The sequence below is a fragment of the Triturus cristatus genome, chromosome 8, assembly GCF_964204655.1.
Source record: "Triturus cristatus chromosome 8, aTriCri1.1, whole genome shotgun sequence".
Taxonomy (NCBI): domain Eukaryota; kingdom Metazoa; phylum Chordata; class Amphibia; order Caudata; family Salamandridae; genus Triturus; species Triturus cristatus.
In genome coordinates, this window is record NC_140591.1 from 745,768,995 (window position 1) to 745,795,608 (window position 26,614).

The 26,614-nt window shown below is 45.3% G+C and overlaps 1 protein-coding gene across 1 annotated transcript in view; it reads right to left on the bottom strand.

The window, feature by feature from the left end:
- Positions 1–333: 333 nt before the first annotated feature.
- The window catches only part of LOC146805013 (acetylserotonin O-methyltransferase-like), a 219,370-nt gene continuing 193,089 nt past the window's right edge, over positions 334–26,614 (bottom strand). Inside the window, exon 8 of the mRNA XM_085622163.1 lies at positions 334–867. Coding sequence (XP_085478289.1) covers positions 656–867 — 212 coding nt within the window. The 3' untranslated portion in view covers positions 334–655. The remainder of the gene's footprint in view (positions 868–26,614) is intronic.

Consider the following 26,614-nt stretch of genomic DNA (forward strand, 5'->3'; position numbering starts at 1 on the left):
GCACAGTCTCTTAGTCCCTCTCGGAGCGCCGAACCACGGTGCTCAGACCAATCACAACGCTGCTGTAAGGCAGCGTTGTGATTGGCTAGGGGAGTCTAGGAGCCCGTGTGGTTCCTGATTCTGGCTCCAGGAGTCGACAGAGGAGCCGAAGAGGACTGAGATGCAGCAGGCTGCATACAGGTAAGTGTTAAAAAAAAAACATTTACCCACCCCTCCCTGACCCTCACCACCACCATTACGTAGTGCCCACCACTGCACTTTAGACTTAAAATTGCAAAACAATACTAACTCAATACTACCAAACAGAACTATCTCAAATATATGAGACTGTCCATGTGCTTATGAAGTTGTTATTTTCCTATTTATTGATGTAGAAGGACACAAACAAACCATCACATTATAAGTATAAACCAAACAATATATTTTTTCAGTTTTATTCACTGCAAGCTTTTTTGTGAGAGGAATTCAAAGTTAATAACAATCTGAAACAACGTTTCAAAAATTAGAAGTCGGGTAGGCAAAATGGTAGAGTTAAACTATAAGAATTGGCATTAGTAAACCAGTAGAAAAGGTGTCAATATAATTTTACACTTAGGAGGACAGCATGCATGATTTGCCTTTGCAGCTCTGTGATTCTGACTACTATTAAAACAGTTCATTTTCTTGCTAGTATTGCGTCAAAGAACTTTCCAGTTGTCCTGAATTCTATATCCCTAAACCCAGCTCCAGTCAGAAGCTTCCTATATTCAGAAGGAGTCCTTTCTTTGCCCTCTGTGTGCATCAGCATGTTCAAGGAGCTTATTTGGGCTGCCAACGGACCACTTTTGTCTTCATTTAAAAGGGCTTCAACAAGGAGTATGCCACCACCTGGAGATAAACAATAAAGTATCACATTTCCTGTCAATTGGTTGTGTGGCATTGAATTTTAGAACTGAATTATTTATTCTATAGAATTACCTTATCCAAAATTAAGAAAAACATTTAAATAGAGGCAGTTCAAAAGACATAATTTATGAACATGATGACATCTTGTGAATTATTAAACAGCTTTTCATTTTTCGTGGTGTCTCCCTCACAGGATCCATTTTAGGGCATTTTTCACCTCACTCCGCATCAATTACTCTTTAACCCTCATTTCTTACTTTTTATCCCTATGTCTCACCCCTCATTTATCATCATTCCTCAGCCTTCATTCCTCATTTTGTCCTCTTTCTCATTCCTTATACCTCATCTTTCATTGATCATTCATCATTCCTCACTTCCCATCCCTTATCCCTCACTCCTCATCTCTCATTCCTCACTTCTCATCTGTATTTCTCAGCCATTATCCCTCATTCATGATTCCTCATCCATCATTACTCACTCATCATCTCTCACTCCTGGTCCCTACTTCTCATCCCTCATCCAAGATCCATCATGTCCCATCGTCCCTCATCCATCACTTCTCAGCCATCATTCCTTACTTTTCTTCCATACTTCGAATCCATTGCCCAATCACTCTTCATCACTCATTCATGACCGAATGTCCCTGCTTCTTATCAATCACCTCTCATTCTCATGTCTTACTTCTTTGTCCTATTTATCATCCCTTATCAATCAACTCAGTCCTCACTTCTCATTTCAGCTTTTCATCCATCACATATTACGCCTCATCCATCACAACCCATACCTTATTCATCTTCCCTCAACCATCACACTTCAAGCCTTATTCTTTACTTCTCATTTACTACCCTTCATACATCATTCTTAATCCTCATCCATCATTCGTCATCCTTCATGCAGGTGTTTCCACAGGAACCAGCCTGCTTCAAGGTTATTAAAGATAGCCGCTCACAGTTTTTTCAATCAGATTCCGAGGCATTGCAGGCTTTAAACTATTGGCAAGGAACATCTTTGCATTTTTAAGAGGGGTCAATGCCGGCTGTCTTATGCTGCTGGAGTCCTCCAGCAAATTTAATTTGCTCTATAGCAGAATGATCACTAAAATCTAAGCCTTATCTCATCCTTTCCTTTCCTTTTCTTCTCTCATTCCCATTTATATTTGGGTGAAGAGGGGACAAGGAGGGGGCTGCAACACTTACGGTCGTGTCGGCATGTGTCAGGTGGTAGGCGTAGTATGGGGGATGTCTTTCCACAGGGCTGGCGATTCAGTGACAGCAACGGGGTGGATGATTCCTTCTCCTAGAGATGGGGAAGCGTTGGTCTCAGGGGGTCTAGGTGCCTTGCTGAGGTGGGTTTTTCGATCAACTTAGGTTGGTCTTTGGGAGGGGGTTGGTTTGGGTGGGGATACAGGATTCAGAATGTTTGGTATTTGATTCATTAATATGTTGCAACAATTGAGAAAGGGAGGCGGTTCGGAGCCAGGATAAGGGAGGGGCTTGTAAAGTTCAGATTATTACAATGCCGAAGAGTAAATTTATGTGTTGGAATGTTGCTGGACTAAATCGACCAATTAATTTGGGAAGAACTAATGTCTTACAAACTGCATATATTAGGAATAACTGAAACTCATCTCTCATACAAGTGCTGTTGTCTCTTAGACGGCTAGGCTATGGGATCCTCATTTGTATGTCACAGACAACTTCAATACGTGGAGTGGCTATAATGAAATCTAGAAACTTAGAGCCTAATATAGTTAGAACGTATGTGGATTCTAGGGGGCGATGGGCCATAATTCGAGGTAGAAATCCAAGGGTAAAAAGTATACTATCTGTGTGGTTTATAGTCTGAATCTGGATGAGCCGTAAATGTTGTATTTATTGAGTTTGGAGCTGCTTGATGAGTCAGGTGATTTAATTATAATGGGTGATTTCAATTGTGTTATCTATTATGTTATAGACTCCACTAATTGTATGGCACATACAAAGACGTCTAAGAAGTGTGCCTCTATTTTAGTACTCATGTGGTATGCCCAGTTTAGTTGATGTGTGGAGAACACTTTTCCTCTTGATACCAGGGTATACCTACTACTCATCTCCGTAAAAGCAGTATTCACGTATCAACATGATCTTAATTAATGAGCAGATGCTTGTGGGTGCCAGTATTGAGGTATGCCCTAACGTTACATCAGACCATAACTGCAATGCCGACAATACAGGCTTTGCAGGCAAGTAGGGCAAGTTGGCGCCCATTTTCATTTCCCTGTCCTCTCTTTACTAATCTAGAGTATCAAACCTTTCTCAGAGGCTTACTTGGAAAACTCATATCAATTACTAAGGGCTCAGCCTCAGATGCAGTTGTCTGGGACATTATGCAATCTTACATCAGGTAAGTGACGCTCCAGTTTCTTCTAAAAAAAAAAATAGGCTTATGCAGCAGGAAGCTAGAATTGTAGAATGCACAGGTAATACTCATGGGAGACCCATACGAGCAGTTTATACTCCTTAGGCTGATTGAGAGCAGCATAACCTTGATTGTGGGCTAAGAGAGAAGGTGGCAGCTGGTTTCATAAGAATAAAACACTCCAATATATTAATATAGAAAACAAAGTGGACGTGTTCTTGCACTTCAGATCACCAATAAGTGGTCTAGAGGGGCTATTATTCGCATATTGGGTGATGATGGTGTGGTATACACGCGACCTCAGACTATTGCCGAGCAGTTTACATCTTTCTACCAAGGAGTCTATAGCAAGTCGGGTAGTCCTGATTACGCTAATATCTCAGATTATCTACAGGGATGTCACTTACTTCTGATTGACTCATAGCACAAACATGTATTACAGCAGGACATTGACTTAGGGGAAATATAATTGGCTATCTGCTCTGACACGGAAAGCTGCAGGAGAAGTTGCAGTCCATCTTGAATTGTTATAGAAAAGGGTATACCCCAAATCGCTGGGACCTGGGTGTAAGACAGTACAGTATGGAACAAAGTGGTCCCAGTACAATTACATCAATAAAAACAATATAGTTAAACAATAACAACTGAATCAAAAAGATTTAAATATTGTTCAAGTGTTATTTAATCACACTGAACATATGCTGCAGATTTTGGAATTAACAATGTACAAAAGCCATTCAAAACCATCATTGGTGTGCCCAGATGGGTGGAGAGGGGAAGGGGCAGTGAATTGTGTGAGGTTGTGAGGTAAGTGAGAGATATTACTAGCAGTTGTTACAATCAAATTGTTGAGCATGTTATTCAATGCCACACATTTTAAACATAGTTCATATCACAATACACTACAATAGAATATATGCAGCCATGTAAAACAGAAGTCACAGTGCGACATGCACTGTTGGCGTTACTGACATCAATGGTGTGTCGACGTTTCGACCCCTTGATTCGTGTAGGTATTCGTCAGAACCTTGCTAATGGGGTCTTCCTCAGGACGGAAGTGCAAGTGGAAGGGAGAGGGCACCTAAAAATGAAATGAAAAGTTCGAATTGTCAGGTCTGAAAATTAGTTGGGACCAGGACAAAGTAAAAAGGGAAATAATTTATAGCTACCGTGTCTGCTTGAGTGGGCAGTGTTCAAAGGCGCATAATGTCGTCTAAGATGGTGGGGCACAATGCCTCCAAGAAGTAAGAAGGAGAGAGTGGTAAACACCTGTAAGAATAAGGTGTCTGTCAGTAAGGCCTCTAAGAAATTAGGGGTCCAAGACAAACCATGAAGGGTAGTAGAGCCAACTTACTCAGCCAGTGGGGTGAATTCCCTGTAATTGGTAATCAATAGCAGTCCAAATCCTGCTAGAAAAACTGTGGTCAGGAGACCAATGGTCAAAGCATAATAGCTAAGTCAGAATTATTTCAGCTGGTGGAGTGAATCTACAGAAAAAAGAAGAACGAGGGAGAATAAAATCAGTGCTAAGGATCGGGTAATATTTAAAAAATAGCCATGTGCACAGTGGACTAATCAGGTTTATAGGAAATGTAAGTCTAGTCCTACTTGGCAATAGAAGTAAAGGAAAATTGGGTGAAACTCAACGTTCTAAACTACAGAGGCAAAACACACGCGCAGTGTAGCTCAAAATTAGCAAAGGCTGTGCTTGCAGCAGACTGAGCAGTTTAAATATAGAGGGTGCCTGGTTCTGCTTGGGGTGATGGGACCCTCGACGTTCCTTACTGAAAGGAAAAGTATGGCAAAGTGAATGTGCCCAGATGGAAGATCGCCGTGTGCCCAGTGAGGCTCTTGAGAATTCAAATAGCGTGCGCCTAGTCCTATATGCCAATGCAGGGGTAGGAAAAGGGGGAGGAAATCACCATTCCTTACTACGGTGACAATTGAAAAAGCATGCGCCTAGTCCTATATGACAATGCAGGTGTAGGAAAAGGGGGAGGAAATCACCGTTCCTTGCTACGGTGACAATGCATGCGCGCAGCGCGGCTTTCAGTGACAACACGCCCCACTCGTGGTGGTGTTGTCGGTGAACGACCTCTCAGCGTGGTGTGCGGGTTCTAAGGGGTGAAATTGACGAAGGAAGAGAGGCCATTTGGGCAACGGGCCTCATGAGTAAGAATAATGACTAATAAACGGTCGACACAGTTCGGAGCGGCGCTGCAGCGTTCGACTGTTTCAAGATGAAACGTGTCTACAGAAAGTTACGAGAGGAATACTACACTCACCCTCGTAGCTCAGCCTCATGACACTGGTAGGAAAGAACGCGCCGACGGTGCTGACAATGCATTTGAAGCTGAACGCGGGAGTTCACGTGACCCCGGTAGAGTGCAGCCGCTAATTACCGGTATGCACGTAGATAGCAGGGAGGGAAGACAGACTCGGTTATCCCAGAATGTTATATTTTACTGAAGACACATCAAAAGATATAAAAATGTCCCAAGGGGTGTAAATAAAGTCTGGATCATGGGCCAACTGTAGATAAATCAGCAAGTGTATTGGAATATCATGATATAATAAAAGCACACTCTCAACAAAGTTCCATCTTTGCAATGCATAACGAATTAGAAGACATGGTTATCACTGGTTACTGCTGGGTTAAAAACATCAATAGGGTGCACATGGTGGCCCATCGCTTAACCAACAATATTACATATCCTAGAGAGAATACTCAATGAGTTCCAAAATTAAAACCCAGCACAGAAGTCATACAGAGTCATGTTTGAAAAATAGAGTCCATTCACAGCAGGAGAACACATTAAAGAGATCTAATTCATTGATTAGAGTGTTGACGAATAAGCACACAGATTGTTGGATGGCAACATTAGGTACAGGCATGCCAGTTGGGCATTACTGCAATCAAGTTCATTCAGCCCGTTCACAATTGTGTCCAGACGTACCATCCATTTGGATTCTATAATATTTAAGATAGCGGAAATATTTCCGCCTCTCGGTCCCAACTTCTCTTTTTTTTAGTACCAGCCACTGCAATTCATCTGGATTTTGTCTCATCAACACACAGTGTTCCACTAGTGGTGCCCCCACAATGGAGCACCGAATCCTACTGTGATGTTGTAGTATTCTTGCCTTGATCTTCTATTGTGTCTGCCCTACATAGAGTAACCCACATGGGCAGATTATGCCATAGATAACGTTCATGGAATTACAGTTAGTGAAGGAATTGAGAGCAATTGTGTGTTTTTTGTAGACAAAGATCTTGGTAGGAATTGTGGTGTGGCACGCTTTACAATGTCCACATTTATAATCCCCTTTAACCGGTGGTATATTCCAGAATGATTGAATCGTTGGTACCGTAGCGTTTTCCAAAAAGGAATGGCCCACATGATCTTTAACACTCATTGCTTTTTTAAATGAGTGCATTGGTTGGTTGGGTTGAGCGATATCATCTGCCACTAGGCTCCAGTGTTTGTTGATTACTTTTTTTATTGCATTGCTTCTCGTGGAGAAAGTTGTGATGCAGATTATTCTCTGAGACAGTGTGTCATTCTTTTCTCTGGGTGTCAACAAAGCTTCCTGAGGGTTGAACCAGGCCCTTTTCTGTGCTCTCTTTACCAATCTTCTTGGATATCCTCTCGTCATCAAACGTATGCTGAGATCCTCAAACTCAGCCATGTAGTCTGCCCCCTTCGCGCAGTTCCTGCGGATCCTTAAAAACTGCGCCACTGGTAGGTTGTCCCTCAGCCCACGTGGGTGGTGGCTATTATATCTGAGGAGGGAATTCCGTTCAGCCGGTTTCCGATAAAGCGTGGTGTACAGTTTGTTATCTTCACAACAAATTTTGATGTCCAGGAAGGCTATCTCTATAGTATCCGATTGTATAGTGAATTTGATATCCTGGTCGCAGTGATTGAGCCAATCATGGAAAATACCCACATCGGTAGAATCTCCATTCCAAATAATCAGTATATTGTCAATATACAGTTTCCACAGATTCACCCGGTGGTAGAAGGGATTGTTGTTGAATACAAACTATCTCTCAAAGTGGTCCATATAGATGATAGCTAAATCTGGGGCGAAGGCTCCTCCCATGGCTACACCCTTTGACTGTACATTGTAGCATCCTTGAAAAAAGAAGACATTTTTCTTCATTGCTATGGTCAGTAAGGTGATGATGAATTCCGTGGGTACTGCCATCGGTGTAGGTCGTTTGTTCAAGGCGTCTCTCATTACTTCCAGTGCCGGTTCTTGCAGAATGCTTGTATATAGGGATACAATGTTGCACGTTACAAGTAGTTGGTCATTCGGATTGAATGCTTGTTGGTCTATCAGGGCGATAGTTTGCATGGTGTCTCTTAAGTATGCTTCGGTGTTCTTAAAAAATAATCAATGTATTTACATAGGGGTTCAAGTAATGATCCACATCCAGATACAATTGGGCGACCCGGTGGGTTCTGCATGTCCTTGTGGATTTTGGGTAAAGAATAGATGGTTGGTAGCCCTGGATGTTTCTGGTTAAGGTAATCAAACTCGAGTTTACTTAAAAACTCTTGTTCGTGAGCTTCGGACGTGGCCCTCAGGATTTCTTCAGCCAGCTCCTTTGTAGGGTCCGATCTCAGTTGGGAGTAGCTGACACCATCTTGAAGTTGTCTCATGATCTCCATTTTGTAGGTTGTCGTGTCCTGTCCTTGTTGTTCTTCAGGTTCATAAGAGCAGCTTTCTCCAACTTGCTGGTATTCGGAATGGTATGTTTGTGTGTGGAAAGTAATTTCATCACATCCATCAATACCATACTTTCATAAGCCAGGATCCTATTAGTCATTGCATTGGTGGGTGGAACGAAGGTGGATGGAACCCGTAGTCCTGTCACAGAATTGGATGGAGCTGCTGTAGAGTGTTTAAAAAAGTACCTGAGGCGAATCTTTCGGAAAAAACTATGTAGTTCTATCTTAATGTTGAAAGTATTCGGATAGGCCGTAGGTACAAAAGACAAGCCTTTGGAGAGTATTCTCTGTTCTTCTTCCTTCAAAACATAAGATGAGATATTCACCACTCGATTGTCATTAGCTTCTACCATCTGTACACCTTGCGTCGTGTTGATATTTCCCCGTGGCTCTCCGGTTGGAACCGAACCTGCTTGGAGGCAGCGCCCCGGCCCATCTCCCAGTTCGCGATTGTGGGCTGATGGCCTCTCGGAGGGCCCCTCTGCCAATTGCCTCATCCTCTCGGCAGTCTCCATTGGCCCTCGCCTAAAAAAGGAAAATAGCCTTGTGGTGGATACCAGGTGTCACGGTAACTTTGGTCAGAGCTGGGGCCTGGTTGTTTGTTGTTGCTTTCAGAGCTCACCGATGAGTCAGAGAAAGTAGTAAAGTTCCTTCTCCCCCTGTAGCCACCTCTACCTCTGCCTGTAAACCTTCCTTGGGTATCCTGTTTGTAATGGTCTTCGTCTTTTTGATTCATTTGTTATTGTTTAACTATATTGTTTTGATTGATGTAATTGTACTGGGACCACTTTGTTCTATACTGTCCTGCTTGAATTGACATCTTTTTACCAGAATTCCTTGACCTGTTTGTGTACACAGGCAGTGGAGGAGACGTGCCAGCGTCCTGGAGAGCAACTAACATTGTAGTATTTTTTCAAAAAGGATAAGCCACCCAAGGAAAGGGGCTCTTCCCGTCCCATATCACTTATAAATGCAGATGCTAAAGTTTTTTTTCTAAAATTCTGGTAATGCGCTTGGCTCCCCTTATGCATACTCGGATCTCAGGTCAACATCACAGATTCGTGCTAGGCAACCAGGAACCACACCAACACTGCAAAAGTGGTGTTTGATGTAACAGAAAAAATTAATGACAGGATCAGTGTGATCATGTGAGAGGCTGAGAAGGCCCTTGATTGAGTTGTTTGGGATTCACTATGGTCAACTATGGGAGCATTTGGGTTAGGGAGTCGGTTCATATCACTGGTCCAGATTCCATTCAAAAATCCTATTGCAGAGGTAGTATTTGGAGAAAATGTCTCCCCTTTATTCAAAATGTAAAGAGGTACATGCCAGGGGTGACCACTCTCCCCCCCTACTATTTGCTCTTTACTTTGAACCATATCTAAGGCATTTATTACAGAACAAGGGTATTCAGCCAGATACATTAAATGGTACTGAACTCAAAGTAACTACTTATGCAGAAAACATTGTGTTTTTTTCTAATAATCCGTATGCCACTCTCGCTCTTATATCAAAAGAGGCAGATCAATTCGGAGCTTTTTGCTGGATATAAGTAGAGCCTATTTAAACACAGATAATTCTTATTTTTCAATCAGATAGTCCGATGTACAGAGCAGCCACCACGGACACATACTTTGCTGAGCAGCTGAGTGGAGTAAATCATTTCACTAAACAACAAGCCTCTTTTACAGGTGGTAACTGCTAAACTACAATAATGGCACTGGCTCCCTCTTAGCATTGTGGGTCGGTGTAACATCATTACGATGAATGTATTGCCTACATTTCTCTATATGTTACATGCCATACCACTCCGTGTCCCAGCATCTTTTTTCAAGAGAACAGCCACCATCAAAATTAGTACTCTCGGGAGGCGTGGCCAAGTAGGCAGACAAGTAGGACGTGCCTGCTTGTCGCTCTGTCCTACCATCTAGGCCTCACTGACACAGCACTGTGTAGCAGACCTGGAAGGGTGTTGGGACTCCCCTCCCTCAGCGACACCCCAGAGCCAATACCAGTTGGAGTGTGCTGTGAGGGAGACAGGGAAATCCAGTGGTCGACCAGGTGGTGCAGCTGGCCCAGAGCGAAGTTGGGCCTCAGATCAGCAGCGCCTGAAGGTGGGCGACTTTGCAATCAACCGGCCCCCCTTGGCAGTGGTGGCTGCCCTGTTCAGCACCGATTGATCAGGGCATCTGGAGTGGTGCGGAAGACCCAGACACACCATACGGCCCGGAGTGGGGAGATGGACATCGGGCCTGCCCGGAGGCCACCTGAGTTGGAGTAGGTGGACTCGGACCTTCCCCTTCCAACGGGTGCTCCGGAGCTGCCAGCAGAGATGCAGCGGGGCAAAGAAGCATAGAGTCTCAACGGAGAGAGGCGCAGATCGGCCTCTAAGTCAAAGAGCAGGCGCCTTGTAGACCTGAGTGCCCTTCAGCCTGCAAGGAGATCGGGCGACCATATCTGCACTCCAGGGGAGTAGAGTGTCATTCCCTCCCCCTGACCACACACCAGGAAGCACACCTACAACAAGAGGCCCAGACCCTCAATGAGGATCTGCGGCTCCGTGAAGCCAAGTTTGGCTGCTTAGAGTGCGAAACCGGCCGCCGCACGGGTGGAGCATGGGGCTCTCCACTTGGGTACCCCCCTGGTCTAATTGGTCTTAAACAGAGCAAGCGCGAGGACAGCTCCCCCACGTTTCTTGGCTGGCAATCTTGCGGCCTGGCACGGTGTGACTGGTTTGGCCCAAGACAGTGTGAAGCACAGGGTCAGGAGAAGTACTCCAGTTGCTTCTCAGAGCAAGATGGTTGGTGCTGTTGGGGAGGGGAGGGGAGGGGAGGGGGGAGGCATTTGGCCCGATGTGAGAACTGCCTGGCCGCTTACAAAGACTAGAGTCCTGAGCCTAGGGTGTCAAGAATAGGCATAAAGGAATAAGAAGAACACCCCCCCCCTCCTTTACAGACTGAGATTCAAACAGCTGGTAGGGGCTTGGGGGCAGCGCCCCTGGAATCCGAGGTTGGGCCGCGCTCATGACCAACACAGCAAAATGGCCTGTGGAGACTGATCAGGTGGGGGTAGCCATGAGACCAGGGTCTAATCATGAACTGGTTGATCTAGAAGACAAAGCAGCTGCTATACAGACCCCAGCAGTGTTGATGCCTGCCCTGGCAGGGAGGATTGCGGGATTCGGACTGCTTACGGGTAGTTGAGTTTGGATACAGGAGTTCCCGGACTGAGGGATCTGGGGGGCCCAGGGACGGGGAGGGCCGGAGAGAACTACGCCTAAAACTGGTTGACCCTGAGAGAGCACCGCACAAAATACAGCTCCGCTTCAACTTAATAAGTGAAAGTCACTGCTTAAATTGGAAATGGACTCCAATAAAAATAAGAAGGAATGCTCCGTCATGGGTCCAGAAGTGGGGGAAATAGAGGCTCCGAGACTATTGCTAAAGCGAGAAAAGCGGTCATCGCCTCCCTGGAAGAAGACACTCCTAATGCAGATTGACATCTGCCTGATCATTTTGTAGGGGTGGGACCCGGGGTCTTGAGATCCTAAAGTATGAAACCTTCCATTCTTTTAAAGTGTTGGGGCCCGGGTGGGGCGGGGGGAATGGGTCCTGTTGACATCTCATGCCTACTCATTGGATCTTTCACCTAGGACTATTACACTGTTTCTCAGTTATGTCTGTTTCAGTTTATAATGTTATGGGGTTCCTTAGTCCTCCTCCTCCCTCAGATATACCTCCTAAAGCTCAAAGAGACTCCTCAGGAGTTAGGAAGCTGGCGCATAAACGCCTTTCAACTCCAGGAGACACACTTTCTGTCAAGGGACAGTAACAGATTAAGAGCCAGGGCATTACCCCAGCAATTTTTCTCGTCTCAATCCACCAAGACAGCCGGTGGTCATTCTAGTCTCTTCTAAGATTAATGGTAGAGTTGGACCCAAATGAGCCGAGATCAGGGGTAGGATGCTGACACACACATTCACACTGGGCCCACACTCCTTTACTGTTGGCACAGTATACACCCTGAATGAGGATCAAGAGGGATTTCTCCGTGAGGTGGTGCTGGATTCATCTAAATCCCTCGATAGATCGTTGGTTATAGGGGGAGACTTTAACCCAGCTTTTAATAATGATGTGGACAGATCAAGCCAATGACATGGGCAGACAGTGTCTCTCATCAAGGAGGGACGGCAGCTTCTGAATGAGGCAGTGCTGACTGACATATGGAGAGGACATCACCTGATGGACAGGGAGTACACTTTCTACTCACATCCCCACAAGATCTACGCCAGGATTGACTATCTTCTAAATACCAGCACAATCACCCAACAGGCACAACAGGTAGAGATACTCCCTTGCACAATTCGGACCACTTGGCAGTGTGTATGTCGTTGGCCTTCACTGGTCCTCGGCCCGCACGCCGCCTCTGTAGGCTCAAAGAGACAATGCTCCAAATCCCCACGGTAGCACAGCGGATTACAAAGGCTATAGTGGATTATTTATATGTGAATTACACACCTGATACCCCTATTGCAAAACTTTGGGATGCCCTGAAGGCGGTTGTCAGGGAAAAGTTTATCACTTTTGCCGCATTTGACAATAAAATTTGGCCGGAAAAAAGGGAACAGCTCTCCAGTGCAGTAAAAGAGTTAGAACGTATACACCAGAGGACAGGTGCTCCAAGGGTCTGGAGGCAGCTTAAGGCAGCGCAAACCCAATTGGTAGGCCTGGACATCGACAGGGTAGAATACGCCGCGCTACAGCTTAGACATTCCTTCTACATGGGGGATAGAGGTGGGAGACTCTTGGCTAATAGGCTAAGGGCACAGTGGCAGGCCTCTAACATACCTGCAGTTATTGACCACTCTGGGCAAGAGCAGACTTCTGACCTGGACATTGCAGAATCATTCCGGCAATACTATGCGACCCTATATGGGGCACAGCAACTCCCTGACGATGGCCCTGCCCAATACTTACATGGTGTGAAGACCGCCAAATTAACACCTTACCAAGCTGAGGACCTTGACTCACTGATTAAGCTACAGGAGGTAGTTTTGGCTATTTCTAAACAAAAACTGCTTAAGTCCTCAGGCCCGGATGTGTTTTCTTACAGTTTTTATCAAACCTTCTGCACTACATTAGCCCCGATATTGGTGAGGGTATACAACTCAATTAGGCTCTCCTCCCCCGTACCGTGTACGATTCTAAAGGCACTAGTTGCAGTCAAATCCAAACCGGGTAAGAATAAACGGCACTGTAAGTCCTACGGTCCTATCTCCCTCCCCAACGTGGCCCTAAAACTGTTCACGGGGATTCTAGCGCGGCGGCTCTCCCCTTGTCTCCTGGGTTGATACACCCAGACCAGTAGGGCTTTGTGCCAGGTCACCAGTGCTCCAATAATACTAAACGCCTCCTGCACATTATAGACAAAGCTGAGCGTTTTGATACAGTTCGCATGATCCTTTCCATTGACGCCGAGAAGGTGTTCGATAGAGTGCACTGGCCCTACCTCATTGCAACCATGCACCATTTTGGCCTGCCAGAGAGGTTTATAAGCTGGGTCCTAAGTAGTTACACCAACCCTACTGCCTCTGTCCATGTGAACGGCTTTACCTTGGACCCCTTTTCTATTCAACAAGGAAAAAGAGAGGGCTGCTCCTCTCACCACTCTTATTTGCCCTTTACACGGAGCCTATGGCCCAAAGTGTCAGGCTCTCCAAATACGTGTCCTCAGGGCTGTGTCGATGCTCTATGGGGGCCCACCTCTGAATCGACCCAAGTCTGGCGCATGTATAAATACACAGACTTTTGGGGCAAATGAGCAGGGGAAGGAAAGGATGGGGACAGCGGGGAGGGAGACCTGTGTGGAGAAACAAAGAAACAATATTGAAGACCAAACTGCTATGTCTCTTTCCTCCCTCCAACTCCCTTTTCCCCTCTACCTAACCCCTCTATTTCACCTTTCCTACCTGCAAAGAAAAAGAAGGATGGCTCTGAGCATATCCATATAGAAACCAAGGTGGCACTTAAGGAGGCAAGCCAGGCGTAATCCGGACCAGTAGCCAGGGATTACTACAACGCTTCTTCCTCTGGGATGCTTGAGTGTTGGTTCCTGAGTGAAGGCAGAAAATAGGGAAACAAAACTACCGCAAAATAAAGCGTCCCACGGTAGAGCACATATATGATAACCCTCGTTTGAGTATGCTGCCACACCTGGCGCTCTGCACCTGAAGGTGCTCTGAGTTCAAAGCCACAGTTTATAATAGTTGTGTGTTTATAATTCACACACTCATTCCATCCTAGCCGTACAAAGGTGAAGTTGAAGGAACCATAGCCCCCTCTTTCTGATTCAATACATAAATCTGGATGCGTTTTGTTTCCAAAGTTCATGAGTCACAGCACACACCCACGCTCACTGACTAAATGCGTGACTCTGAATGCGTGTTTGTTTTCCAAAGTACGAAAGGCACAGCACACGCCCACGCTCACTGACTAAATGCGTGACTCTAAATTTGTGTCTTTTCCCAAAGTACGAAAGACACAGCACACACACCCGCTCACTGTTTAAGGGCGTAAATCCGGATGTGTGTAAATCGCTGGCACTTTACCCTCCCTGCACAAGCCGGGCCTTTTTTCAACAGGGAGAATGTTACCCAAGCGCCTCTACGGGCGACAACTCTCCTCTGCATGAAACGGCTATGGAAGCGCATCTCAGCCAACAGAGGAGATAGCTTCACCTAGGACTTCCTTCACCGGAACAAAGCAGGAATATGGCGGTTCCAAGAGTCTACACTCCAGAACCCTCTTACCGCCTTCTTGGAGTAGCCGGAGTTCCGATCTGCACAGGAACAGACCACGGGGAGAAATAATCGGCAACACCGCCCGGGGCTCCAGCCGCTTTGTTTCCTGTTCCGGCTCCACCTCTGCGTTATGCACGCCACGCCCTGCTAAGCATGCTGGGGAATGTAGTTCCTGGCCGGAAATGCGCTGCTACAGCTAGCGTTACAACCGGCCAAGGAATCGTGACACAAAGGGTGCGGGATGACCCCTTGATATCTGGGGTAGTGTTTGGGGGTGAGGAACATAAGATCGCTCTCTAGGCGGATGATGTAGTGGCTACCTTAGAAAATCCATGGGGCTCTTTGCCTGCCCTTATGGCCGAGCTGGAATAATTTGCGCAAGTATCGGGATTCAAAGTCAACATTCACAAGTCACAAACTCTCAATCTGTCCCTCAACCCTGACACAATAGAGGTACTCAAACACATGCATCTATTTCAATGGGTGCTTTATCTGGCGTGATCAGCGGCCTAGATTACATAGAGAGCTATGTTATAGACCCCCAACCAAAGGGGAATCCCAAATTTGCAGGACTTTTATTGGGAAGTGCAGTTGAGACTCCTAGTAGAGTGGTCAAGGACAGAATCTGAGAAGCATTCGCTATTCATGGATGGAGCTTTAGCTAGACAGCCCTTATGGGGAGTCCCCTTTCTCACAAAGGTGGCAGGACTGTGCAACTTATACCGATCAAGGGTCACATCCTCCACGCTTTCAGCTTGGGACAGAGTGGCCAAATCTCATGGCCTTATGAAGTTTCCATCCCCAATCACATCTGTCATCCACAATTCTGCATTCACCCCAGGACTCGACACAAACGCATTTGCTCGATGGAGTAAAGAGGGCTGCCGGTCGATAGGGCATTTCTTTGATTCGGAGGGGCCCTTATAATTTACTGACTTCCATACACAACAGAATCTTACAGAGAAGGAATGATTCCACTACAACCAAATCCGGCATTGATTATGCAGACAAAGGTCTGGGAGGGGCACAGAGGACCCATACGCCATTCAAGAAATGGTTAGTGACGAAACACACAGACTCGCTCTTGACAACAGAACTCTATAGACTTCTCAGACGAAACCCTAGGACAGATAAATCCCCCTGACAGCTGAGATGGGAGGGGGAGCTGGGCAGGACGCTTTCGCAGAAAGAGTGGTCGGACATTTATTACAGAGCTCTCCACACAGCACGTAGTGTGGAAAGCATTGAGATCGCAACGAAATTAGCAACCTATTGGTATCTTACCCCACCAAGGCTTTGTAGAGCTGACCCGGACCCAAAACCCCCAATGTTGAAGAGTGGGTGGCTCGCTGAACACCCTAACCCATCTGTTGTGGGAATACCCTCCAATCTCGGGTTACTGGACGCAGGTACTAGATGACATCAATGCCCGCTTTGACACACAGCTAACCTGCTTCCCTGCCTATACTCTATTGGACCTCCCCAATTCTCTTACCTTTCCACTTATCCAAAATATTCTATCTCACTGGGGGATGACCACCTCGCCCACTTACCTACAATGGCTTCACAGGCTCTGGCATATTTTTGGCATGAAGAGGATCTCTTTCTCGCTCTCCAACCCAGGGGCCTCATTCCAGGATCTCTGGAAACCCTTTCTGTCATTGCTAACCTCGGAGTTTAAAGAACCTACCTACCCAAGGTGCCTGAGACTGTTGGGCCTAGCCGAACCACCACACACAACACCACAAGAAGAAGAGACACACCACTGGTCATAGACTATTATGGGTTAGAGGTCACCAGCCTGGGAGTGAGTCTGAGGGTACACAACATAAGGTTTCATTCTTGAGAGGGAGGAGGGGGGGTGTTTTTTTGTTTTATTTCTCTTCTTTTGTACTTAAGCCAGCCTAACTGATGGGGCTCATAGCAATACTCACAGAGTGTATTGTATTGTCATTTGTTTATGGTTATCTCGAAAAGTCAATAAAGAAATGTAAACATAAAATGATTACTCTCTGTAAACTCCTGTACGTAATGCAGAATTTAACTTTCCCGATCCCTGAGATTTTCTTTAATAGACTTGAAAGAGAGGTTGTGGGATGAGGCGGTTCACGATAGCCCTGAAAACCCTCTGTAGATCAGTCTATAATTGAGGGATAAATCCAGGAACCCTGGTTCTCCTGCCACCCGGAGATACTCCACCAAAGAGCTCTGAGCTCTCAACTCCAGATGCCACAACAACTGCTGCCTCTCATTCCCACGATCAACAGTAGAACCTTTTAGCTGCTACAACCGTCTCCCCACCTGCGACACATCTTTGCCATTCTCCATGGAGGCCCTCATTACAGAATCCACCCCATCCTTGGCGGAATCACTTCACTGCCTCCTGCTCAACACCAGATCCCTCTACAAACATGCTACCAAAATCTGGGACACCATCACCACCCTCACTTTGGATGTTGTCTTTCTCACAGAGACCTGGCTCAACCCGGCGGCCACAAACGGTTTTGCCAATGCAACGCTCAGCAGATAAATGATGATACACCAGGACCGCATCAACAAACACAGAGGCAGTATTGTCATCATCCACAGGGAAACCATCTGGTGCACCTCTACCAAAGACAACACCACACCAATCATGGAACACCTCAACTTCCAACTCCAAACAGATGGCAGAACATCCATCAGACGAACGCTTGCCTACAGACCCCCTGGCTCCCGACCCAGTTTCTGCAATGCCATCCCCGATTTCATTGCCCTGCTCGCCATTAACTCCAAACACTACATCTTCCTTGGTGACCTCAAATTCCACCTTGACGATCTCGAAGACACCAACACCACCAACCTCCTAGAGAGCCTGGGTAACTTTGACCTCACCCAATAGGTCACTTAACCCATACACAGCACGGAACACATGCTCAACTCAATCTTCATGGCTAGTGACAAAATCAAGTACAGCCCACCACCAAACTGACCTAGACCGACCATGGCTTGAACAAAGTTACAGAAACTGAATGGACGGATGCCCTCAACACCACCGGGCATGACCCTGTACCCTCTGTTGAGCAGGTGGTCAGAAACTTCTCTGCTAGGATCACCAATTGCACCAATAGAGTCACCCCATCAAACCCTCCAAGACCAGGGAATACACCAACCAATCCAACAGGAAGACACTAGAACTCAGGATCACGATGTGCAACAGCAAACATCTGGAGAGACGATGGTGCACTAGTAAAGACCCCACAGATCGAGCTACCTTCAAATCATCCCTCAACAACTACCATCAGCGCCTGAAAAACATGAGCAAATGTACCCTGGCAGGCTGCATAGAGCAAGGAACTCTTCAACATTGTCAGAGAGTACTCCTGCCTGTCAGCCACCAAGAACATTATCTCCCCAACCCATGAATTCTGCAACACCCTGGGGGACTACTTACACAACAAGATATCCACCATCTATAGAAACTTTGAACCCCAATCCACTGAACTCTACAGCCTCCTCGCACCAACCTATACCACTTGGGAACAGCTAACCAGACATAGCACCATGGCCATCATGAACTCTATCTACTTCAGATCTCCCACGGGCCCCTTCTCCACCACTTCTTCAACCTCTGAAGCACAGAAATCAGCAGCGAATTCACCACCATCATCAGCGCATCCATCACAATCACCACATTTCCCGATCAATGGCAACACACAGAGGTCAGACTCCTTCTCAAGAAACCCTCTGCCAACCTCAGTGATTGAAAGAAGTACAGTCCCATCTTTCTGTTCCCGTGTACTGCCAAGCTCCTTGAAAAAGCCATCAACTGACAGCTTACTGTAAACCTGGAGAGCAACAACCTGCTAGACACCTCCTAAACAGCTTCTGTACAAACTAAAGCATAGAGACAACCCTGATTGCTGCCACTGATAACATCAGAATGCTCCATGATGTGAATACATAGAGGCCTTGATCCACCTCAACCTCTCAGCAGCATTTAACACGATATCCCACCACACACTCATCAAGAGACTCCACCACATCGGGATTCAGGGAAAAGCCCTCAACTAGAGCCCATCCTTGCTTGGCATCCAAACCCACAAGCATCATCTGCGGCGTCACGCAAGATTCATCCCTCAGCCCTACCATGTTCCAACAACTACATGATGCCCCTTGCCGACATGATCAGAACTCATGGCGTCAACATCATTTCCTATGCAGACATCATCCAGCTCATCTGCTCACTCTCAGAAGACCGCCACCGCTAGAACCAATTTACACAACTACATGATGAGCGTTGCTGACTAGATGAAGACCAACTGCTTGAAGCACAAAACCGAGGTGCTGATTTTTGGAAACAACACCTTCCCATGGAACCACACCTTGTGGCTATCTGAACTCGGACCCACACCCACACTTACAGACCATGTCTGCAACCTCGGCATCATGCTAGACTGCAAACTCACCATGAAACACCAGCTCAACGCAGCCTACACCCGTGCATGCTGAGAAAGATTTTCTGATGGCTCCCTATCTACACCAATAAAACTGTCACTCCAGCCATAGTCACCTGCCGGCTTGAGACTCCAGACAATCAAGAACTCAGCCCCCACACTCATCCTCAACCTCCGCAAATGGACCCACATCACCTCCCACCTCAGAGGCCTCCACCAGCTTCCTATCAAGGACTGATGCCAAATCAAGATGCTGACAAACGCCTACAAAGCCCTCCATGACCAAGGACCAGCATCCATCAACCACCGCCTGCACTACCAGCAACCCACCCTGCACTTACACTTTGCATCCCTTGCACACACTCACATCCGCTGAAGCTACAGAGGATGGCTCTCCTTCTCCTAATTTGCTGCCAAAGCCTAGAACAGCCTCCACCTTCGAACAACATCCTCCCTTACGGAATTCAGAGAGGGACTCAAGACCTGGCTCTTTGACTGATAGCAGCAGAATCACAGCACTTGGATACCCTCATGGGTGATTAGCCACCCTCTACCAATCCCGACTGATTGATTGACCTACAGGTATAAAATTGGGCTTCCCAACTTCTGACCTAATTAGACTGGGTCAATGCCTCAAAAGTTGACCCGGCGGTTCGGTTGGACAGTTGGAATATGGTTGGGAACACTTGGGAATCCTTCCCATATAGGCAGGGGTAACAAACCGCCTAACCCAAGCACAGGTGGTCATAATGGCTTAGGACGGAGTGAGGACCCATTTAGGGGTAAGGGCAGGGTCACAATGAAAACAGCACAATGGTAAGGTTCTGTGTTGAAAGCGGTATGCAAGCAACAGGGATTTGCCCTCTTGTATATGAAGGGTATCTTTAGTGTAGGGAACATTGTAGAAGTCCGATGTAAGAGATACATACTGACTCTTTGTTTACTCTCTCAAAATAAGTCAAGGAGTCCTATGTTGTGTTTTTGTTCGTTGATGCACATTTTTTTATTACATACTTGTCACTGCACATTCTTTTCACTTAACTGTGAGCACGGGATCCTATTTGATACTACTTGATCAATATATTTCAAAGATTTTTCAATAGAAAATATGCAATGAATAAATTAATTTAAGTAAACAATACCAGTTGTGTGCCTACCTCAACATTTGCCTTGCTATGCTAACTAATTATCTGGTCAGAAAGTCTTTCAGACCAGACTCCTCATGCATGATTTATTATCTATAGTGAACCATTGTTTCTTGCAATACAATGAGATTTTTAGGGCCTACCATATGGGTGGCTTATAAATATTAAAAATGGAGGTTTAGGAATGAGAAAAGGTTTCTTTTGCCAGGTTGAAATTACATTTTAAAGCTGCACACAAAGGTGGCAGTGGCAGGCTTTAATGAGTGCTGCATGCCCACTAGTAACATTTAATTTACAGGCAGTTGGTACATGTAGTACCATCTACTAGGGGCTTACACGTAATTAAATGTGCCAATTATGTGTAGACCAATTTTAACATGTTTGACGGAGAGAGCACAAGCACTTTACCACGTGTTAGCATGGGAAATGTACATAGAGTTCTAATGCACAAAACAGGGCTGTTAACTCTTTTAAGTGGCTCCATGATATGTATGAGGGTTTGAACACGCAGCTCTATAAGAGCATGCAACGCATACATGCTCTACATGCTTAAGCTATTGCAAGGTGCGTCCTGCCTTACTCAGCACCTCTAGAGAGACACATATTGAGATGCCTGTTGGGGAAAGGGATGGTTTCTTTAATATACAAATTAATAATAATCTATATCCCTTACAATCCAAGAAACCTTAGACAGAGGTGGGAGCATGACGTGGGGGTGAGGGAAGACATGGATTGGGACGCTGCACTGATACACGCTCAAGAAGTAGCTATTAAGACTAGATTCTGTTTGATTCAAATCAAGGTGCTACACAGAGTTTATATGGACAGGGCCAAACTCCATAGAATGGGGGAAAATCTCACACCTGATTGCTTGTGATGCCAGGGTGCCATAGGGTTGTTCTTTTACACGATCTGGCAGTTCTCAGGGATTTAGGAATACAGGGAGATGATCTGTAGGGGGCTGGGGGACATACTGGAGAAAGAAATTCCACATGGTCCCTAGTTTGTTTTGCATGGAGACATCAATCTCCCTAGGTAAAGCTATTATTTTGCTCACTAGGACTGGTAGTTGCTAAGATGGATATTGCTTAGCAGTGGGGATCATCAGCTCTACTAACTAAAATCAATGGATCAACATAATGGAAATAAGTATGGGGGGCAGAAAAGAAGGTGGTATTCTCAGCTACAGGATATCCCAGGACGTTTGAGAGTGTTTGAGGCAGATGGAGGGAGGTCTTTGGCCTGGAAGTTAATCACTCACAATCACCCATGCAGCAAGAAACAAACACTAAATATCTGGACATATAGGGTCTGTTTCCAAGTGGGACCTGGAATGCCAGGCTTGGTGAGTAAAAGTTGCCAACATGCTTCCTGAAAATGATGTGGGGATCTGATTGGGCCCTGGGAGAACATTCTGTGGTTTGACTATTTACCAGCTCTTCACATCATTTAGTTCCCTGTATAATGGCATATAATCTGTATCGTTTTGACTGTGTTATGTTACATGGTCACCTTGTACATTTGTAAGTAAAATGACAATAAAAACAGTTGGTTACAATAAATAGAAGGCCACAGAGAAAGACAGAACACAAGAAGGTGGAAAAAGAAAGAAAAAAATTACAGCAACTGTATTAACCAGGAAAGATAAAAGAAAGCAGAAAACAAAATGTGAAAAAAGTCAAAAAAAAATTGTGAAGGAAGGGACAACAAGAGAGAAAGATAGAAAATAAAAGAAAGAAAGATGGAAAGAAACTGAGAAAGAAGAGAAAAGGGAGGAAGAAGATGAGCATGAAAGAAACAGAAGGAGAGAAAAGGAGGCCAAGTAGAGAAGTAAGGAAGAATAGAAAAGAGGGGAAAAAGAAATAAAGAAAGATTAGAAAAACACAAAGGGGGTAAAAAATACAACAAAATAAGCTGAACAAAGACAATACAGCTGGAAGGAGGACATTATAGAATGAGCAAGAAGAAGAAAGAGAAAAGAAAGTTGATAAAAGAAGAACAAGCATGAAAATGCAGGATAAAATCAAATGGTGAAAGAAGACAATCAAAGGAAGTATAAATAACATGATAAGCAGAAAGACAGAGGGATAGAAAGAAAGAAGAAAGTAGCAAAAGAAAGAACAATAGAGAAATAATTTGCAGAATGTGCTGCACGGTCTTCCACTATTTGCACTGTCAGCTTCCTAAGTCTAACAAAACTGGGCAAACAATGTTTAAAGTGCTGCATTAGCAGTTAGGCAGTTGTATATTCTCAAACCAGCTGACAGGCATTTTATCAGATGTAAGCTACTCAGACGCAGAATAGGAGATACTGGCAGCTCGCAATTGGTCTGTTGGAGACATCAGGCCTGAGCTATATCAGTCTGGTATTGTGTGTGTTTCAAATCAGTACTTTAAGCCTTATTTACCATGGATAACTTTGATATGCTTCTGATTTAAACCCATATTTGACACACATCCCTGTTAAGCTTTACTTTCACAGGCAAAGTATATTTATACTAGAAATGGGGGTCTCTAGTTGGCAAAGGTTTACATATTTGTCCAAGCAGGGACCCTTCTTCCTAGTCAGGATAAGGAGTATACACTCCTAAACAACCCCTGCACACCCACTTGGTAGCTTGGTACGAGCAGTCAGGCTTATTTCAGAGGCAGTGTGTAAAGCATTTGCACATAACCAACAGTAATATGGTGAAAAAACTACAAAAGGACACCACACCTGTTTAGAAAAATCTCCAATATTTTTATATATCCAAAGGAGACGAAAATGAGTTGGTAGCTCCATCCGGGGCTACCGCAATGCGTCGGTACGGGTCAGCTGAAGCATCAACAGACTTGTAGACAGGTCCTTTCTCGTTGTGGCCGACACAGCGGAGAGAGTCGGTCCGTGCAACAGTTGTGGTTTCGTTGCAAGATGGAAACAGTGCAGGGTGCGTGCCCTCACAACGTGGTGCAGGCAGCGGCTCTGTGACGGTCATTCAGACAGCTTCAGTGAGACTAAGGCTTAAGGTGTGGTGTGAGGCAGTGCTCGATACAGTGCTGGCAGGTTGCAGTGCGGGCGACAGAGCAGGTCGACGTTCAGTGACGTCCTGGCAGGGTGAAACAAGGTTTTGTGGAATACGGTGCCCACAGGACGTGGTGCAAGCAGCGGCTGGTGGCGGCAGTCATCGTCGACGGGGAGACCGTGGTTGTTGTGCGAGATGTGGTGGTACCCTCTGCGGTGCTTGCAGGGCATGGAGTCCGTGACAATCAGTTGCTTTTCCCTTCTCTGTGGCAACTGAAACAACGGTTCCAGAAGTGGTAACCACAGGTTGGTGAAGTCTTTGCAGTCCCTGAGACTTCAGAACAGGAGGTAGGCTCTAATTCAAGCCCTTAGAGATACTCAGCACAAGTAAAGAAAGTTCAGTGCAGTCTTTTCACTGTCTAGGGCAGAAGCAGCAACTGCAGGCCAGCCCAACAAAGCAACAACACAGCAAAGGGGCAGTACTCCTCCTGGCAGCGCTTCCAGCTCTTCATCCTAGCAGGGTCCTTGATTCCAGCAAGTTTTAAAGTTCTGGGGTCTAGGACCCAATATTTATACTCAAAATTCCTTTGTTATCTCAGGCAGAGAGTGTCTGTTCTTAGTCCAAACCAGTTTGTCCTCTCTTGCCCAGCTTCCCAGCAGGAGGTGGAGTAAGCATTGTCTACAGCAGACCTAGTCCATTCAGGTGCAACGAAATCTCCTCCCACTACTGTAATTGCAGCCCATGTCTATTCAGCTCAGCCCTGACTCATTCTGGAAAGCAGGACTCACCTTGACCCCGCCCCAGTGGCTGTCTGAAGAGAATACACATCCCCAGCCCCTGTCACTTCAAAGCAAGTCAGTCAATCCACAAGCCCAGCAGAGGCACACAGAATGGCTATGCAAGGAAATACCTACTTTCTAAAAGCAGTATTTTCAAACACAGAACACAAAAATCATCTTTAGTAAAAGATGCATTTTTACATTCCAGGCATACTAAACTCCATCCCCTCATCTTGTCCCAATGGGAAGTTATGCTCATAAGGTGTTATAAGTGAACTCCAATTCTATACTATGGGACAGATAGCCTTTCCATAGTGAAAAACCAAATGCACCGTAATTCACTACCAGGACATGTCCCTCCCACCAGTACATGTCCAACCTTTAACATACACAGCACCCTGCCAACAGGGGTACATTGGGTCTACCTTAGGGGTGACCTATATGTAAGAAAAGAGGAAGATTAGGGCCTGGCAAGTGGGTCGACATTGTAGTTACAAATTATATGCAGACTCTGCAGTGGCAGGTCTGAGATACCTTTACAGGGCAACTTCTGTGAGTGACACAATCAGTGATGCAGGCGCACTATTAGCATTTGATTTTTAGGCCCTAGCACTCTCAATGCACTTTACTAGGGACTTACCAGTAACTCAAATATGCCGATCATGGAAACACCAATCCATAACACAATTTACAACAGGAGCACTTGCACTTTAACACTGAACAACAGTGAGAAAGTGCACAGAGACACTAAACCAGCAAAAACAGAGTCAAAACCAGGAGGTCAGAAAGCAAAAAGACTGGGGACACACCAAAAAGATGCCAAGTCTAACCGCTTCTTATACCTATTTATGTATTGTGTTAAATTCAACCTTGTTTTCACCATCATGGTTCCCACATCAGAACTGATAAGACTGCTGAAGTCTCCTATGGAGAGTCAGCTGTAAGTCTTCTGCCTTTTATGATCCTATTCAAATGCTGTACAGCACAGTATAAGGTAAAAGACCAGCATTAAGTCAATGTGTGATAGGAGAGGTTGTTGGTATGTGGATTGTTAGTTTATTGTGATTTAATGTTCTTTAAAGAGGTGTGTTTTCCACTCTTTCCTAACCTGGGCCATCTGATGAATACAGGGACACTGTTTGAGATCCTGGGTGCATAAATAGCTTATTTTACAATTTTTAGTCTGCAGTCTGATGGTGTCCTGGTTTTGGGTGTGCCAAGAACGTCCAGAGATGGTGAGCGTATCTGTAAGATTCATGAGGTTTCTTATCTTGCTAGCTTTGTAAGTGGTGCAGCTAGTTTTGAAGATGGAACGGGGCAGCAAGGGCAGCCATTGGAGTTCAATCATGAAGTAAGTGATACAATCATATTTCTGCAGGCCCTGAATGTGACTTGTTGCAACGTGTAGGATGCCCTGAAGGGGTGTCATTTTACAATCTGGAAGGCCACGGAGCACAATGTTACTGCCAGCAGATGCAAGAGTACAATGCGCCAGCAGATGCAAGAGTACAAGGGCTTGAACAGTAGCTCCGAAGTCACTTTCCAGAATGGTAAAGCATGAGCTCACATGCAGATGCAAATAGAAATGCTTTAGCAAAACCGGTAGCATGGCCTTCTGATTTTTTTCCAGTCATACTACTCTTTTTTAACTGTATTTTATTTTCCAAGTACTCCCTTGTATTTCATTCTTATAGACCTTTCTTCACTCTCTGCTTCATCTTCTCCTTTAAAAAGCCTCTTAAAGTAAGCACATGGCTTTGGTTGAGCTCTTCGATACACCCCATCTTGCTCTTCTCTCCGTTTTTTGTGGCTTATTTGCACATATGTTGTCATCACAATATTTGTGCTGATTATATTAGGGATCCAACTACTGCTGGTCACTTTGGCGAAAGTATCTCCTCCTGTGATATCTCCAGACTTTTTTATGCCTAAGCCTCTTACTTGCCCTTTTTGAAGAGCCTCTATTTACCAAAATTTCTATTTGAATGGGACTGATTGCTGCTTCCTGACTTGTGCCTGTTTTCAAAAATATCTTGCATGCCCCTGCATGCTTGCCATTCCCTGCGCATTATAATCTACATTTTAATATAGAAGGGTAAGCTTGCAGATCTAAAACCTCTTTCTTTAATACTTCCACTTTATCATCAATTTTGCATCCAGAATTAGGATGCCTTGCCTCTACCGCATGGTCATCAATTACCTACAATATCTCTTTCACCCTTCCCTTCTTAGCTTACCTCCTCACCATTTAAGTATTTTATTCATGTTTTTTATCCAAAAATCGCACTCTCATCATTAAGTATGCTGTTCAGATCATGCTGTTCTTTGACAGTGTCTTTTATTCGGTTTCATATGTTTTCTCCCCTTCAACTATCCCTACTTCCCATATTCCTTTCTCCAGTTTCTGCTGGTCTTCACTTCTTAGTCTCCTT